We start from the raw sequence: 19,114 nt of genomic DNA, 5'->3' as shown, positions 1-19,114 counted from the left end.
TCAAAAAATTTTTACAATGTACCGGTAGTAAATCTGTTACCACAGTCTCTATTTTTTATTTCTTTGTTAAATGTTCTTTTTCTACTTGCAATTTGCCCTAGGACAAGGGTTTACAATGAACAAGCATCAAAAGTGTATCAGAAATAGGAGTCAAATCCAGGACACCTAACAATAGACCATTGACTTACGACGCTCTTCTCAGCCACTCAGTCTGACTGGGGACAGGGATGAGGTTCGAATTTACGACCAGGCATTCCGCCGTTAGGATAGATTACCCCAGGCTACTCTCTACTCTGCACGTAGGCCCACTGTGTGTAGCTTTACACCTGCCGCTCCTGTCAAAATTTTATGGTCGCTTTAAGAGCAAACACTTAACCGGGATATATTACTGTATATCAAGATCTGTACATGTATGTCACAGAATTGAATGGTATATGATAGTATTTTATCACTTAGTCGTAAAGGGTGTTGGAGTGTAAAATCTTTTAACTGGTTTTTGTCAAATTTGTTGTTAGGACCACATAAAACTATCTGCAGTTTAATGCTCAATCATATTTCTTTGTCACAGAATTGAACCATAATTATTATTATATATTCATGTTTATCACTTTGCAAAGTGCTTGCTCTAAACAAATTGTACAAAAAAATGTACTAAGCTCTTTTAAGTCTTAGAACTTGATCTTGAATGATGTAGAATCTGATTAAAAAGTACCGCAAAGTGCCCTGAACATGCAGTGTTATCAGTTCTGACATTTATCATTTGTAAATTTTTGTCTTTCCAATGTGCACTTCTAAAAACAACCGATAAAGCAATGAGCTACGTTGGAATGTCAAAGTCTCAGAAATGAGATTAATACGAAAAGAAACATTCCCCGCCACTTTGCAATCGGACGTTTGTTTGCCCACCACTTAAACTGACCACCCAAAATGCCCTTAAACTTCTGTCAGTTTAAAATATATTACCAGTAACCATCATGCAACAGTGCACTTCCAGTTGAATCGGCCTACCTTTTCAGTACAGGTGGTTTTGTTGTAGCGGAACTCTTGACAAAAGTCCGCGGGAAATGTCGGACAAAAGCGGTCACCCTGGCACGAGGGTTCTCTTCCACGCCGTGCTGACAAGCGCTCTGTCTGGCTGTTTATTCAATCCTGCAATGATGAATGTCCGTTGAAAACAAAAACCACCCTCCGCTGCCCTCCGGAGAGTCCACGCTATTTTAGGAGGGATAATGGTTGTAGTGTATGTGTAACATAAAACATTCATGACAAACAAATCAGCTAGACGTTTTTCCTGAATCTAAAGCTAAAAGCTTGAACAGACTCTGAAGATTGATATGAAGATCAAGAAGTTAGCCAGTACATGTACTTTGGCGGCAACTGTTGCAGATTTGATTAATTCATAGCCCTTTTGACTAGCTTGATAGAAAAAGTTAGGCTTCAGAAAAATGTTGAAGTATGGAATTACTTGGTTGTATTTCTGTTTCCTCTGGAAATATTTGTATAGAATGAATGGAATTGTTTGGGAATGCATGCAACTGACAAAACAATTCAGCCAATAGTGTGGAACAGTTATGAAATTTAAATAGGTTACCTCATAGTTAAAGAATGGCCTAGTTTGGGTCCCCCCTACTCGCTACAAAGGGGTTACGTTGGATGGAACAGTCCGCTATAAGAGCTGAAATACGATAGCGGAAAGGTATCCCCTGTTTTTGTTGGCTGGGGGGATGTAGACCACGATCGTGCAACCTTCCTTGTACAACCTGTTATTCCTGAATTCCTGGGTTATATTTTGGGTTCAAACTTGAACTACAACCCTCGACAATGGCAGGTCATTTCAACGCGCGCGACCGCCGAGTTAGGAAGGTTGCGAGATGTCTCGTTCCAGATTAAGACGTTTGTCCGGCAAAATTTTGCGAGACGAAATCCATGGACAAATTCTGCTTTTGGATGATAACGACAACATTATGACAGAGGCTGTGCTAGAACTAGAGGAAGAGAAGGGTAGGTTTCTGATAAATTTTGTCGTTCTAAATTTAAAGCTGCTATCTATATTTGTTACTGTGACTGTGGGGAAAAGGGGGCTTGAAAATGATCTGGGTTAGTTTACAGTGGAGTTGACACATGTTCGAGAGAGACAGTTACCGTATTGTATGATTGTCCGTTAACAGTTATAACAGAAGTTATTGTTGGTTTACATGTATTATGGTAATCCCTGACCCAAGTATGCATAATTGACATAACAATATAAGTTCAACGTACGTTCGGCCTTGGTATACAGCTACGTTCAGATCATAGTTGAAGATACATGTATAAACTCCTACGTACATCTGTAACTATTGGAAAAACAGGCTAGTTTTTAACCATTGCAATATTATCCACTGAGAGTCTGAGACCCAAACACTTACTGTGGACATGTAAAATGCACGGCAATGGAAGAAATTACTGTACGTTCATGTATTTTTGTGAGTATTCATTTTGCAGTAGAAGGGGGAGGTTGAAACAAGTCTGTAGTCAACTGTAGTAATACATTGAAGACATATTTGTGGCACTACAAACATTTCAACATCTACAGTTTATCCACATATACTGTCTCCTGGTTTGATTGGTCAAGATTTTTCTCTCCAAAGCTCTTATGACCGAGTGTAGTACTACCTGTGCACAGGCATTGAGTGACCTGTAGATACAATAACACAGTTGTTGTGGGTCAACTAGCAAAAGTCTAATTTGGTACGCTGCATGTTGTGCCAACAAAGGTTCTTTCTTCTAACCCACCCATGAAATCAGGTGTTAACAGCTTGGAAAGCTGCCCTGCCCCAATGTGTCTCAAATAACTTCCCATCTTAGTACAGTGTATATCTAGTCCTTCTCAGTCAAAGATTACATGCATGCAGATCACCATCAAAAGCGGTGCAAAACACAATCAAAAGCTGTGCATTTCCAACTTGCACTGGCTCTTAGAACTACATGTAGTCCTTTTTAAAGGCAAAGGAAACTGAGATCTTCTGTAACAGGTGGTTTCCTTGGTGTGAAATGGGAATTCCCAAAACAGGAAGTTTTACAAATTGGACTGTTCCACTTGCATGATACCAGCACGATCAAGTAGTAATGATACTGTACCAATGTGAGGTAGACTAATTCTCTGTATCTAGGACACAAATCTAGAGGTACTCAGTAGCTACCACACTTCAAATTTGCACTGGTCCTTAGATTAGAATTGACCCTTTGAAAGAAATGCGAGATTGTTTCTAACAGGTGGTTTTTTAATGGTGAAATTGCAATTCCCAAAATCCGGAAGTTTTACAAATTAGATTGTTCCATTTTCGTGCTACATGTACAATGTAAGTCTTGTCTGGTAGTGGTAGCACTGCCAACCAGTAATAGTATTATTAGTCTAAGAGTGTTATGTATAAGCCCTACATGTATGGCCGACTTTAGACTGACGACAGTATACGATCGCACGACAATCGTTGTGTGCGACGGCTGACTTTAGACACATGACCAGGAAGTGTGGCGGACACCCGCAGCGCAGGAGGGCACGCCGCGCGCCAATTCAAAATGGCGAGAGAACCCCTTTTTTTCGGCATGCTGCAGAAGATTGTTTTTAATCTGCTCGTTGTTCTGTGGATGAGACTCCTAGTTTGTGCCCAGCAAAGAAGGGGTATGAGGGCAATATACTCCCCGGGTTTGAACCCGGCGTTCAGTGCTGCCGTCGGCCTGGCTATATTGGCAGATCGGTTCGTACCGGAGAAGTAGCGATTGGTGGCTGGGGATTGTACTAGACACGTATGACGATATAAAGTCTTTGGTTTGACGACATTTAATGATACTGGCGATGAGCTTGGACATGAAATAACGCTTGCAGACTTATTTGCATAAGGCCAATGACCTCCCACTTCCTTCGCCAGCGACGGTTCACTTTAGACGGTGGAAAATCCTCCTCGGACCCCCCGCTGAAGGATCGCACGATAGGGTCCGAGGTGGTAGTGACGACGATTCGAGGATTACCGTCGTGCGACTATTTTGATCGTCTTTAGACGGTTGTAAAATACCGTCGCCGGCAACATCTTGACGATAAACATTCGTACGACTATTGAACCGTCGTCAGTCTAAAGTGCCCCTAAGTCTGGGTAGTAGACTGCCCAGGCAGTAACAGTACTATACATGTACATGTAGCTTTTGGCTCATAGACAGATTGATATGAAAAATCAATATATTGTGCAGTCAAAGTGAATGTTACAATCCCTTAGGTGTACAATATACCTCCAAATCATCATGTTAAAATGGATCATCTACGAAGTTCTTGTTTTGCTACAAAGAAAATATGTTTGACGACATAAAGCATGAAAAAAGCATATCGTAGGTGTACTCCGAAAAAATACCAAGTTCTGGAGGTGGATGAAGGAAGTTTGAGAACTTGTACAGCAATTGGAATTTCAATTAGGGAAGATAAAGATATGATGAGATGATCCATTGACAGGCAGAATGTTGTAGACCGTTGTCCCGGATGGATAATGATGTGAGGATAGGTCAAGGTTTTAACTGGTGCACAGCTGGAGTAGCTACAGATCTGCCAATATTTCTCACTTAGGTCATACAAATATCATTTTATGGGTGACAAATGCATTATGCATTTATGTCAAGGCTGTTTGGTAAAGAGAAAGTTATTTTGTCTGTTACGCCGAAAGGCGGTTATACCGGCTATACAGATACAGATACAGATTTTTTGACAGATGGGAAGTGAGTTTCAAGAATAAAAAGATGATGGAAATGTGCTGTAATTCGTCAATATCAGACAGATTTCCTCATCCAAAATACTTTTTGATTTGCTTTCCTGAAAATGCATTGGATGCCTTTGAATAACCACAAAAGAATTAAAAATCTCGTACTAGTAATTGTTGCAAAACTGTCAAAATGCTGACATTCAATATGCAAAACAAAATGGACTTTCTTCACTCTCTCACTGGATATTTGGGGGTGTCCAGAGGAAGTCACCCATGTAAAAAAGTTTGTGTCATGTTACGTCATACATGTCAGACCACAACAGCTGTGTCTGTAGGGAGTGTTGTCTATCGTGCCGCTCATCACGTAGTCCACACACCGCTGACCAATCACAGGCCACGAGACAGCCAACATACGAAACCATGTACGAGTAGGATTGGCGAAAAGCAATCCATGCTTTAAGTACACATTCGTGTTCTGTACTTGTGCTTCAGATCTGCAATTTAAGGTTATTTTTTGTTTACAAAAAAATGGGTTACAAAGTTGCCATGTAAAAGTTCTCGATGGCATTTCCCTGTCTTAAAAAAGCAAAAAGTCAACAAGAAAGGCCGACATATGTTTGGGAACAAATACAACATATTTCAGTCCATCTTTCTTCAATTTTGTTTCATATACATGTAATATCGTGTCTAGTACCAAATGCGACAATTGTAGGGGGCCCCGGAGTAGAAACAGAGAGTTCAATTTTTCTGGCCAGTCAAGTTTGTATATTGAAGGTGTGGACTTTTGTTCTTAAGAATTTGGCACCCGCCCAGACTATGACCTAATACTTGTACCACCTGTCGGCGGCGTTTGATTAAGAGACACGAAGTCCAATTTCGTGGTCACAGACAAGAAGAATAAAGCCTTCCTTATCGTGGGGAGGATAAGACAAGTGTTTGCCTGAGGTTGGGTGGTATTTTTCAGTAGAAATCAAATGTTAAAGTTCGTGCGAACGCTCACATTGTACATGAAAAGATAACCAAGTAATCTTGAAAAATAGCCTTTGGGACATCAAGACTTATGAGAACTTTTATCATTTGCAGAAAATAAATTGCATTGTATGTGTACATAAACTGCCTAAATCACAATATGATGTATTTGGAAAGCTACAAATTTTTCAAAACTTAAGTATGTTGTAGGTGTAGCTGATGACTATTATACTATACTATATTATATCATAGGCTAGAATGTCTTTCAGTGTTGTTAACAGTCATTTAATAGCAGTTAACTCAAAGATTTCTCCACCCAAAGTGTAATTTTCTCATTAAAACAACCTAAGCTCCACTCAACTGACAACTTGTCTGCCACATACATTGTACACACACCAGTACATGTTCATTCACATGTGCACCCTTGATAAGCTCTGAAAATTTGGGAAAGTCCATTAGTATTGTTATGAAGGGGACACAAGAAAGTATATCTTTTAGTTTTTACCAAATGAATCATGAATGCACAAAAAAATCTTGCAAAAGTAAAAAAAGTACATAGATAACAACAGTTATTTACCTGGTGTTCTTGAAAAAAGTTCTACCCCTTTTGGAATGGTTGCTCCCACTTGACAATGCTATGTCCCCAGGCCTTGGTCACGTTGGTCGTTACATATTGTTATTAGGGGGCTTCGACCGGGTAGAAAACGGATGACTAACAACCGTGGATAATTTCGCCCTCGAGCAATATCACCACTATGGTTTCTTTGTTAAAAGTCACAAAGTGCGATGAGTTTGTACGTGATTTGTTTATAAAAGGCATTTAGTTAAGACTACTTCTGCCATCATGGAAGAAGAACATGCATGTTGTAAGTATTAGGTGGTTGTTTCCCATTTTTTGTTTTTATTGGATGGAAGTACATCAGATTTTTCAAAGCATTTATGATAAGTTACTCTTTGTAGAGTGCAGTATATTGCTCCAAGGTAGAGCTTGTGCTGGAAGGCATAGGCAACAATAGTTTGATCTTCAAAACAAAACAAAAGACGGAATCATTGCAAAACCACAAGCAAGCCTCTAGCTAAAGCAACAGTGTTTGTAGTAGTCATAATTTTTATTTAGCTAAACACTCTTTTCATATGAACAGGTGAAATTGTACCTGTTAGGACATGATGAAATTGTCAGTTTGCTACCACTTAGGCTAAAGACTAGAGTTAAGGGCCAATTAAGTGCCAAATTGCAAGGTAGAATATTACCTTGTATCAGCAACTGTTTTTCTCTTAGATTATTCCATTTTGCCATTGTTTTGAATGCAACTTTGCTGGACAAAAACAGTGGGTATATAAAGGGGGAAAAATAGGGCAGTTTGGCTCCAAATGGTGGAAAAAATTAGTTCTTTTGATGGGTAAGAATAAGTATTTGTATTCATGTCGTGCTGGTAATTTTAAATGATTGTACTGTTTTCCCCCAACCAATGGAATAAGAGCTTGCTAACTGTACAACTTGTTTTCCTGAGTGTGTAAAACGCCTTGAAAGTTATGGATTGGAGGAGTAGCAACTTGTTGTTGTACTCATTATTGGGCCAGCTTCAGTGTCTATGGTGACAGGTGCTGTTGTTTACATCCGAGTCATTGACCTCTTTTTTTTTCTCCTTACTCAAAACACAAGTGAAAACCTAGTTTGTTTTAACCTTCTCCCTGCTGCCTAACGCTGCATTTAATGCAAATTTGGTGCCAAATAGCTACTTCAGCAGGAAGAAGGTTAAACGGGGTTCTTTTTGGCAGATTTGAGCCTTTAATTATAAGTTTGGTGCATACCTTCCTTGTAAGTCTTAAAAATGTAGTGTGTTGTTTTTTGTTCCATTCCCTTGACTTGATGAGGAGCCCTCCCGTGTTGTTGTTGTTCCCATGGCCTGAATGGGTCACCTAATGTGTTTACCGATGTTCTCATGTTCTTAGGAAAGGTGTTCGTGTCAAGTGTTGTTGACATCAAGTCTTACCACACAAAACACTGAAATCATTGATTTTTCCTGAAATTAGGTCAACACAAGGACACTTCAACGACCTTTAAATGTCCTTGAAGAGTTCTTCTGTTGCTGAACTTCTGATCTCAATAGACTCTGATGAAAAAAAATGTTTACATCTAGAACGTATAGTAGTTACCTGATCTGTCAGTTAGCTCCTTTTAACTTCATTATAAGGTGATGAAAGGTTGGTTATATCTCCTGCTGAGGGTAATAGAATTATTGGTAAGGTTTGAATTAGACCAATTTGTATAGCATTTCTGTTGAAGCCCAAGCAGTTTATTACTATGTCAGTTGATTTGCCAAAAGATACAGTACAACGAAATCAATATTGTGTATTCCTTTTATCCTGGTGCCACTTTACTGACATACTTCAAATAAGATACCACTTGACAAATCAGTTAACCTGCTCCGGACATGTTCTCAAACCACTAGAAAGTTTCTTGTTATCTCAAAACATTTTGAAGTGTTAACATTAAATATTGTGTATAAACATGGGAGGTGGGGCTGAGTGGAAATATTACAGTATAATATAATGAATAAGTCATTACAGTCAAAACTGCACAAGAAGACCACTCAAGAGACTACTAAAATTTGGTCAAAAATGTCAAAAAGAAAGTATGAACAACATCCTAATTATGTCTTTACTAACTGAGTTGTCCCTTTTTATCTAGGGCCAGTAGTTAACCCAGATACATGTGTATTCACTGACAGGTGGTTTCTATTCAAAGCTTCCCAGCCTAATTAAATACTAATTAGCAAGTCCTTAGGAAATCCCCCCATGGTGATGTTAAAATCACTGTGAAATTAGGTGTGAAATAAGGAGGGTGTCCTAACAATAACATAAACAGGACTGATCTCTCTGAAAAGTTTTTGTCCAATTTGTACCTGTAATACAGACATGTTCAGCTTTTTGTTTGCTGAAAATAAAATGTGTGTCTAGGATAGAAACGGACTCCTTTAGCCTAAAATGTGTGACTAGAATGAAGATAGAAAATAGACTCCTTACATGTATATAGCCTAGTGTACCCTGACAAGTTAATAGATTACATCCCAGAATTCTTTATCATGTAGAAATACAATGTACCACAAAAATGACATTCCATTTGAACTGCCATCTACCTAATGTTAGAAACAACATTAAAATTACATAACCTGAAACTACCCTATATGTACATCTGTTCTTGTACCTAAATGCTGGACGATTGCCATGAAACTGTTTTTGTATATACCTGTCACTGGAAACTGGATCACAGCACGCTGCATGCATGTATTCATGACATAGCGTCAGCCTTTTTTTTAGTGTTGACCATAATGCAAAGCATAGAATATCTAGGTCACCATGCAGAAGCAAGCAACCAGGCAAAACCCAGGCAACCAGATTTAGATGATCAGAGGTATTCCAACCAATTGCTGAGAGGAATTCCATGGGGTAGATTGATTAGATTAGCTGTTGATTGACATGTGGTTTGGGATTCGGACCATTCCGTACATGTGTGGAGAGCCACCATTTTGGGATCCTCAATATGCTGACCTTTTATCAACATCTTTTGGTAGCTATGTAAATCTGTATCTAATTGTAGTCATAGGGGAAGGGGAACAAGGAGAACACATACAGGGCAGGGTTGGTAATGCAGGCGTGAAAGATTCGTAAAAGAGGTGGGTATTGAAGCATATACTAGTATGATGCTTTGAGGATTGTATTACGTACTGTACTGCTTTTAGTCTAATAACACAGTATCGTGTGTACGTTACTTGTACATTTATACCTGAAAAGTGTTCAGTGACAGTCTTTACAGACGTTATAATAGATAGATGAATTGCTGTAGGAACTGTTATAGTTGGTGTGGTAAGAGTTATGTTTTTCAAGCTGTCCATGTTCAGTACAGTTCTTCATGTATATGATTTAGGTGACACAACTGCTAACTTCAATGAAAATTTCACAAGCCTCCCTTCCCTTCATGACAGATTTTAGGCCACCATTTTATAATCCAACATCTCCCTCAATCAGTTTTTTTCAAGGTGAGAGAAGGGTGACCCACCCCCCTTATCTGTTGTTCCTAAAGATTCTTAGAACCCATGCCACAATTTCTGGGTATCAGGCTGTTTTTAGGCCTACATAGGCGTGCTCCTCAGAGCTAACATGCACACAAGGAAATTATACCACAGTCCCTTTCATTTAGACCCTGATCCTGACCCTGGCTTACTCAGGACCTACATGTAATGTGCTATATAGGTCTGGTATCCTCTATGGTATCCAGGCTAGTGGCATGGCATGACCGGACAACTACAGTTGAATGACCGAGTAAAAAGATGGCTGTCCTTATATAAGAGTTCTTCTGAGAAATGGTTCTGTCACAATTTCATGACATTTGATTTCAACTGATGAACCAATGGCCAAGGTCGTGTTGCTGACCTTGTGAACACGTCAGAATGAACCTTGGAGAATCTCCAAGAGACTGAAGCCCCAAACTAAAAAATTGTAATGTCTTTAACCTTCTCACTGCTGCCTAACCACATAACCAAATTTGGTACCAAATTGCTACCTTAGCAGACTGAAGGTTTGACAAGTTCAGTTCACTTCAGTCAGTTGAAGGTTAACATGTTATTTTTCCTCACAGGGCCTGTGGTTAATGGTTAAGTTCATCATTCCTATGCCATGAACAAATCCTCAAGGTTTCACATATTATATACACAAGGATTGTTTACCATGAATTAATGACTGACTGTGTATTTGTTTGATTCCAGCCCTATGCCATGAACAGTGCAACAATGTTCCTCGCATTAGATACACAAGGGCCATAAGACTCATATAGCATATTATATACTAGTAGATGACTGAATGTTAGGATGTGTTTTCGTTTTTATCCAGCCCTATGCTCCGATCGTGTGGCCCAGATGACGAAGACGTACAATGACATAGAGGCTGTCACACGACTTCTTGAAGAAGTAAGTATGTTACACTGCCAAGAGACTGAGATGTTGTGAAAAAATGTTTGTAGGAATGCATTTGTTATCTTCAGGCTTGTTAACTGACATGTTTGTGTGTTTTGTCATGTTTATAGGCATAAACTAAAACACTCACAGTACATATTGTTCTGGCTAAACTGAATTATTGGACGGAATCCAGGTCAAACTAGATAATCTTTCAACAGAGATTAACACCCTTCCAATTCCTGCAAACCAGGAGCTAAAAACGCCCTATAGCTACTTTTCAATATATAATCTACTAGTACATGTATTAATAAAAAATATAAGAAGACTCACCGTGGAATATTTGTAGATAAATGTTTCCTTTTGGTTGTAAATGATACACCTAATGATAGCATCTAGAATATATTGCTCTAGCATGTGATCCTACAAGTCTAATGATACTACAAATTGTAAAACAACCCATCCCCCCCGAAGGAGTCAACATGGTACGCCCCTTGTTTGTATACTATTTACAGCATTATTGATCATTTACGGAACGATCAATGAGCACTGTGTAAACTTTAACCTTTGAACACTCGAGGTGGGCTGAGGTTCCGGCGGTAACACCCATGTCGAGTGCTTCCAAGAAAAAAAATGGTTCAAAACCCGAGTAGAGTAGCATGAAATTGTGTGAAACGGTTCCAGAATGGAGAATGGATAGTAGTGGTTTTGGTGAAGACTGTAGCAGTCATTCCCAGGTACGTTTTCTTCGTAAATTTTAGCTCATCGTGCACTGAATAGTCTGTCAACTTGTCAATTCTGTACAAAGCACCTTACTATAGGATCAAAGGTTTTGGGTTCCCTTCTCGTTTTTCTTTGCTCTGGTTATCATATCTAACTTTTTTCCAACGTCTACCGAACTACTACATTTAATCCTAAATTGTTGAAGGTACAAGGCAGATATGAACTCTGAAAACCCATTTGAAAATGTCACGTCCAAATTTACTATAGAAACACTACTGGTGCGTTACTACGCAAGCAAAGTCAGCAAACAAGTCTGCCATTGTTTGGTTTGCCCTAATCCTATAGAATCAAGTTCACACCTGGCTCAGGTGTTTTTTACCTCGGCTGGCCGTTTTGAAAAGGTGGTTACATAATATTACATTTTGTACATGATTGTACATTATGTGTCTTCCAAAGGACATACTTTAAATCTTTCTTTAGTGCACAGTGAACCAGTCATAATTATCCTGATGAAGATGACAGACACGTCGATGAAGGTTAGACATCCAGGTTAGGCATACAAGATGACAGACAGTCATAGAAATGTCAGCTCTTGATAAACAAGTGGTTTTGAATAAACAGCTTCGCTAGCTATTCAGTCATTCTTAGCGCTCCCAGCCCCAAGGACAGATAACACTTAAGCTCCTTTGGTTAAACAACCAGAGCTATTTGACTATTTTGCCTATCAATCAATAGTTCGTACTTATAAACCTGTTTTCTGAGAATTCTCCAGTGTCACTGACAAAAGGTAGTGGAAGCTTACTGAAACGTCTGTCAACATTTTCAAAAATCAGCAACAGTTACTCAAGGAAAACCAGTTGCTTGAGTAACTGTTTTTGGCGTATTCAATCATTCACCAACCTGATGAAATTTATATACATATCTAAAGATTGTTTTCTGCTCTTCAATCAATATTTCATGTTTACAAACCTGTTTTTCTGAGAATTTTCCACTGTCACTGATGAAAAGTAGTGTGGATGCTATACTCCTATAGTACCTGAAACATCTAGCCGTTTCCAAAATCAGCAACAGTTACTCGAGCAAAACAAGTTGCTTAAATTCAATCATGAAAGTAGAAAATGTATGCACAGTTCTAAAGATTGTTTTCTGCTGTTTTTCTCCTCTGCAGAAAGAGCGGGATCTTGAGCTTGCTGCTAAGATTGGCCAGTCACTGCTGGAGAGGAATCGACTCCTCAGCCAGAAAAATGACTACCTGGAGGAACAGTTACAGATTGTGTCCGAGCGGGTATATATGTTTGTTTGTTTGTTTGTTTTGCATAACTGGTAAACCACCTTTAGGCATATCACTCAGTTTTGTACAACTTCAAGTATGACAATACAATGCACAGTTAAACCTGTGTTAGTATTAGTGGTCATTCTTGCATTACAGCCATTGAACTTAAAGCATGAAGTGGTCACCTGTCCATTGAGTGACCACTATGTAGACAGTTATTTTATTATAATCATATTCTGCTTACTCATGTGACAATGGACTTTGTCAAGTGCACAGACGTCATTTGTTTACCATTTCATCATTATGACATAACCCTGCTAAGGATAGCCCTTTGGCACCAAATTTGTGGCAGCAGGGAGAAGGTTGATATGATTTACAGTGTAGAAGGACAAACTAAACTTGAATAGACCCATCCTGACTGCCAATCACAATTAGCAGTTCGACCAATGATTGCCTGGCAATTAGCGGTTTGACCAATGAGAGAGTGGCTATTGTTATCTGAAACATAAAGTTGGTAGCAGGGTATAGGGTACTCAAACATCAAGTCAGTATGACCTGGCTGAATAATTGAGCAAACTTTCGCAAGTGATTGAACTGCTGAACTTTGGACAGAACTGCTTCATACAGAAGTTACCAATCCAATATTACATGATTGTGTACACATAGGTGTGATATGTTTATACAGACTGTAATTTTTTTATCCCATTGGCCTCAATGATGAGTTGTATATTTACTACTAGTAGGTACTTGCAGTTTGGTAATAAAGTTAATTAGGCTGAGCAAAGTAAACAAGAAATCACACCTCTGTAAAGAACTTAAATATAGTATAACTGTTGTTGTTACCATTCACTTAATCTCAGGCCATATTAGACCATTTTGACCTCCAATTCAACCTTCCTGTCAGTCTGTGGTTACACAATTTCCCCCTACACACATTATTTCTCTCCAGAACAACCAGCTCCAGCATGAGCTCCAGCTGAAGGAAGATCTGCTGCAGATCTACACCCAGGAGGAGTCACTCAGCGAGACAGACTCCAGCTGCACCTCACCTGCCACGTAAGTACCAGCACAAACATGCAAATGAGCTCATTAAATCTACCCAAATATGCAAATGACTCAGACGTATGGATCTTTGAAGTTGAATTCTATGAAATGTTGTATGACATTATTCAAGCATCGGTTCAAGCAAAGTTGAGAACTTACCCACGGCTTCTTATACATTATACCCAAATGTTTACTTTCCTAACTATTTTGGAATAGATAGCAAATGTAACACATATTCATTACACAACCACCTACCTGTAAAAGTAGTACATTGTATTTTTGTGGATTGCTGGCAGACCGTGTATTTTGAAATTGACAGACAGAGGCAAGCTTGCATCTAACAAAGTGTGAAGCACTGATCACTTACAACTCACAATTTGTCAGGTAATGTTAATGGTGTGATTGTGAGAATTGTATGTTTGTTGTGGACAAACCCATGTCTTATCCAAAGTCCTTCTCCACAATCTTTCATACCATTTCCTGAAGGTTCCACATGAGACCATTTTGACCTCCAATTCAACTGTCCTGTCAGTCTCTGGTTACACAGTGTACCCCTCACTTCCTAATTCCCTTTGTTTCCAAATGCAAATGTACAAGTCCTAGAGCTTTTTTTGAATCCTGGGAACAAAAATGCAATAAATGAATTATAAATACAATCCATACACTTTTGTGCAACTTTCTAAATTCCTCTGTCACTGTATTTTGCGTGCACAGCAATATTCATGGAAATAACTGCCTTTTGATGGGTAAAAAAAATGAAAAGTTATTTGTTGCAATTCTTATGCAGCCTCCCATTGTTCAAATTCTGCTCCATCATGTCATTCAACTTTTACATTCATGTATGGTTTGTTTATACATGTATGATGTTTGTTTTGCAAATTAGGTAAACGCATCTTATTAATCTTATATGCTACAGCTATGGAATCTGCCATAATTCTTGCTATACAATCAGCTTGCAATCCCATATGCTACTTGTGTATGAGCTTACAAATGCTTTTTTCTGATGGATATAATTTGCACCATAATAATTTCACACCAAACTTGCTATAATTTTTTGCATGGAACCATGTTTTTGTTTCAATCACACTTTTTAAGTTATCAGTACTAGTATTTAAGTGATCATCTGTCATTTTCTCACTTCCCAATTATGATAAAGTTAACAAGCTGCCATTGTAAATAGGAGTTGGAAGACTAAAAAAATGCCCACTGGCAGATGAAATTAGCACTTTTCCCCAACCTTAACTGTTTTGAAATTAATCACATAAAAACTTTATTGAAATGTATGAACAGTTTGCAGTAAATAGTCTGTAAATGATATTCATTTTGTGTGACAATGTCAACAGTCTAATCAATTTCTGTGGATTATAAATTACTAGTAACAGAAAGTTTTGAGAGAGTCAATGTCGAGGTAAAGTTTTTGTTAGGTCACAATATTCCACAGGTGACATAAGGATATCTTCTTTTCCTCCTCAAGCACGGTAAAACAATTCCTTCACCTTTCTGTAGTCTGTCATCATATCACATTTCATTTGTAGCCTTCCCTCTGTTTCACCCCAATATCTCCCCACGTAAGAACGCCCCCTATCTGCATGGATGCGTAACTGCATGTGGTGGCTTGCATGGCAGCCGGGGAGACTGACCGCCGTCTTTTGTTTTGTTTTTCTCCGCACTTTTTCCGCACCTCTGTAACAGGAGACATGACAGAACACTGCTTTTACCCAGTGGCTTACCCAACATTGATGCTCTCCAAAAGAAGATTAAGACACTAGAAGAAGAAAATCTACAGATTCGGTCTGAGGTGAGTTTTTTCCAGGACACTCAGCCATGTTCACTCAAGCCATGTCTTACAAATCAGATGTCTTGAAAATTTGTGTCACAGAAGCAAGTAAAACACATCCAAAACTGTTCGAAAGAACAAAATCTTTCCAACACACCTGCAAAGTATTCACACACCAAAAATTCTACAGAATTCCAGTTGTAGAATTTAATTTCTCAATTTGGATGACTTCATTATATAAAAACTGTACTGTATTTCACATTGAAACTGATCCCTTTTTCATTATACCATTGTGGGTAAAAATCTTGATTTTTGACCTCCTTGATTATTCTTGCAAAATTGGGCTGAAATAAATTACAAGCCTACAGACCAAACTGATTTGACCAGACTTGGCTTGAAGAACTGCACTTGGCTGCTTTAACCTTCAAAATCTCACTCCTAAGCCCTACAGGTCACAGGACTGAGCAGTCAAGAAAATAGGGACAGTCAGACACCCCTAATTCTCGATTGGTACAGTCCTCATGTACATGTAACCTGTTACGTTTTCAGTGGACTCATCCACATTGATGTGCTTCAGAGGAAGATCAAGGCTTTAGAGGAAGAGAATTTTCAAATAATTTGTGAGGTGAGAAACTCAGAAAGGTACAGCAGAAATGCATGCCAAAGAAGGTGTTCTGTGTTTTCTGTTCAAGCCTGAGTTCTTTCATGCATTTGTGATGCTCAATGTTGCAAAATGTTGTGTTCCAAGTTTGTCATTTTAAGTTTCTGTTGCTTTTTACAAGGTTTTGCGGTTCTGGCATGCATACTTTTGTTAGAAAAACATTGTTCACATCATTTTCATTTGCAACTTGTGTTGTCAACATTTAAGACACAAAATATGTGCATTAGTAAAAGATGCGACCTTTCAATATTTGGGCCCATACAAGTCTACTTCACAATTGCTTTACTTTGGTTGGGCTGAATTTCAGCAATTTTGGATGGTGTTACTCATTCTAACTGACAAATTATTTGAATTTCAATGTTTCTATATGGCCTTGAGTTTTGCCAAAATTTTGTCTTACTGATCTCATAGCTTTGGCTTCACTATTTCTTTTGTTGTCATTTGTGGTGAGTTGTTAAAACTGGAACAATTGGTGATTATTTAATTGGATTTGCTTTGTTGCTTCTTTTGCTGAATTGTGTGTCAGGATCTATTCTCAGTGCAGAAGGCTGTGAAAGAGTCTACCCTAGATGCCCTATGGGCCATGAAAACAGTATGGGGTTTCTGTTGTATTCAGTTATAATGTATACTACCTTTTCCCTTGTTTGCGTAAAATGTCGCTGTAGGCATATTCAGTTTTGTTGCTTTATGCTTTATTTCAAGCAGTAGGTTTTCAAAGTCAATCTGCTTTTCCTTTAAGATATCGTGTCAGAAGAAGAAGAATTATCTCAAGTCACATTTAAAGCTAGACTCAATAAATTTATAGAGTCTTATTTTGTATCATTCTTGAAAGGATTAGCAATGTATGCTTGTGCTTGCAATGTTGTTTTAACTTTAATCATAATGTTGCTTTTCAAGTTAGTGTTAGAATGCTGTAGACATGCAGTTGACAGCAGCTTACACAAGGTTTTGTACAAGTGAAGGAGTGGTGTCTATATATGTATTTAGAAGTCCTTACATGTCTTTAAACCATGCTGTGTTTAGCTCAAAGTTAGTCACACACTGTCATCATCTGCGTGCCCATGTTCCATGTACATGTAACATACTGACCCATTGTTCTAAATGCTGTAGAAATAGAAGTAGAAGGGAGCACATACCTTGTTTACTTACACTGTACATAACCTACAACATGTAGTGTTCAGGAAACTGTCATAATAGTTGCGATGTGTGCCTAGTAGTTGTTACAAGTAACATGCTTTAATGCTATTATATATACATTAAAATAAGTACATGCCTTGTACATTTGTACAAATCAAATCACTTTTGATCTAGACAATGGACAGCCCTATATATTCTGAAACCACTTTGTTCGGATACCCTTTGTTCTGATACACCTACATTTTGCAATGTACAACATGTACATGTACAATTTGAACATTTGGGAACGTGTACGGGTAGGTTAGAGTTAGGGTTTTGTAGTCACATTTGTTGTATGATCATCGTATGCATGATCCTTTTGAGAGTCATGCATGAGTATTTCAAAATTCAGCAGATTCTTATTGCAGAAAAGTCTGTATTAGATCCTTGTCACAGCCTGCTTGAAAATTGAACGACATCAAAATCGTTTGACAAATGTGTGTTAGAACATTGGCATATCGGAACATAGGGCTGACGGAATATATGGTTTTACCATGAAAACTCTTCCTAGAATGTACTTATTAACCTGACAAACCATTTTCCAGGCAGCGAAGTTGAAGACAGAGACGGTGGACTATGAAGAACAAGAGGCCAAACTGGTTTCCGACTGTGTCAAGGAGCTAAGTACGTTTCAGGACGAACTAAGTGAGTGTGGAACAGTTGGTGCATGCACCGAGGCAACCCGGCTGCTGCATTTTTTTTTCTTTATTTTATGTGGGAGGTTAAAAAGTTCTCGATGTTTTTAATGAAAACCATTGAATTGCTATGTTACTGTTGTCATCTTGTGTACAACCCCCTTTCTACTAGAGGCTGTGAACACAGTCTAGTGGAAAGGGGACTCTCAAAGACACAACAGAAAAGTTGACCACTCAGTTACATAGCGGTTCAAGGCATTGATACTTGGAGAGCTTTTGTACCTCCCACCGTTTACTTTATGTTGTGTGTACATGCTTGTGTGTTGTGGTGCTCAGCACTTTTAAGATGGCTTCTTTTCACACAGCTTTAGTGTAAGTGCCTCACAAGGTATGAACATCACAGTTGAAAGCAAAAAAATTGCTTGAAGCCATCTTAAAAGTAAGAGGTTGTGAAAGTGGCCACATACATTTTCAACATTAACCAATCATCAACCACCAACATGTGACCTTCAGTAATACATTTGTAGCTCCCTTATATGCATTATCATACAGTCATGTACATGACATTGTACATTCAACAATAACCAATCATCAACCACCTGCATGTAACCTTCAGTAGTACCACATTCATTTCCATATCATATGACAACCAATCACCAACTGTAACACCCATATGATGATACCTCACATTTTACATATCACACATCCTCATTTAAGTCATTTGTGATCATAATTCTATTCCATGCATGGTGATATGATTTTGACTGGGTATTTTTGCTGTGATTGCTTTGATTAACCTTAATTTTGTGCCTTTTATTTTTTTGCTGTGTCATTAACTTTGTTTTAATACAATTTTAAATATTTGTTTTAATGTACTTGTTTATCTAAGCTTGGCTTATTTCTGCAAGTTTCTGTTTATCATTTTACTAGTTACTTTCAACATACCAGGCATGACATAACATAACAAAACAAGCATGCAAATTAGATACAACCTTTACCTGTATGTAACTAATGCACACTGTACACTGTACATTGATACACAGAAATCTACACCTTCCTTTTATACTTCCCTGTTTTAAATTCCAAATGTCATCTTTTGCTTGCTTAATTGTCCCCTGCTTTGCTCAATGTATTCATTGCTCTATTGTCTCCAAGACATGACCCTTTGCCATTAGTAAAAAAG

At 38.3% G+C, this 19,114-nt stretch overlaps 1 protein-coding gene across 19 annotated transcripts in view; it reads left to right on the top strand.

The window, feature by feature from the left end:
* Positions 1-19,114, top strand: part of LOC109479049 (trafficking kinesin-binding protein 1-like) — a 49,846-nt gene that overhangs the window by 18,905 nt on the left and 11,827 nt on the right. For 11 of the 19 annotated variants that reach the window (XM_019780906.1, XM_019780911.1, XM_019780905.1 and 8 more), the window contains 5 exons: positions 10,581-10,657; positions 12,534-12,650; positions 13,588-13,694; positions 15,375-15,480; positions 17,842-17,941. In XM_019780906.1, coding sequence (XP_019636465.1) covers positions 10,581-10,657; positions 12,534-12,650; positions 13,588-13,694; positions 15,375-15,480; positions 17,842-17,941 — 507 coding nt within the window. Of the gene's footprint in view, positions 1-1,704; positions 2,002-6,471; positions 6,557-9,080; positions 9,106-10,580; positions 10,658-11,221; positions 11,380-12,533; positions 12,651-13,587; positions 13,695-15,374; positions 15,481-16,008; positions 16,085-17,841; positions 17,942-19,114 lie in introns of those variants that run through there. The other 8 variants (XM_019780914.1, XM_019780918.1, XM_019780919.1 and 5 more) reach the window with 8 other exon arrangements.

This window comes from Branchiostoma belcheri, unplaced genomic scaffold (assembly GCF_001625305.1).
Source record: "Branchiostoma belcheri isolate BF01 breed outbred unplaced genomic scaffold, Haploidv18h27 scaffold46, whole genome shotgun sequence".
Taxonomy (NCBI): domain Eukaryota; kingdom Metazoa; phylum Chordata; class Leptocardii; order Amphioxiformes; family Branchiostomatidae; genus Branchiostoma; species Branchiostoma belcheri.
The sequence above is the reverse complement of the archived record's forward strand: the minus strand, read 5'-3'. Positions and strand labels throughout refer to the sequence as shown.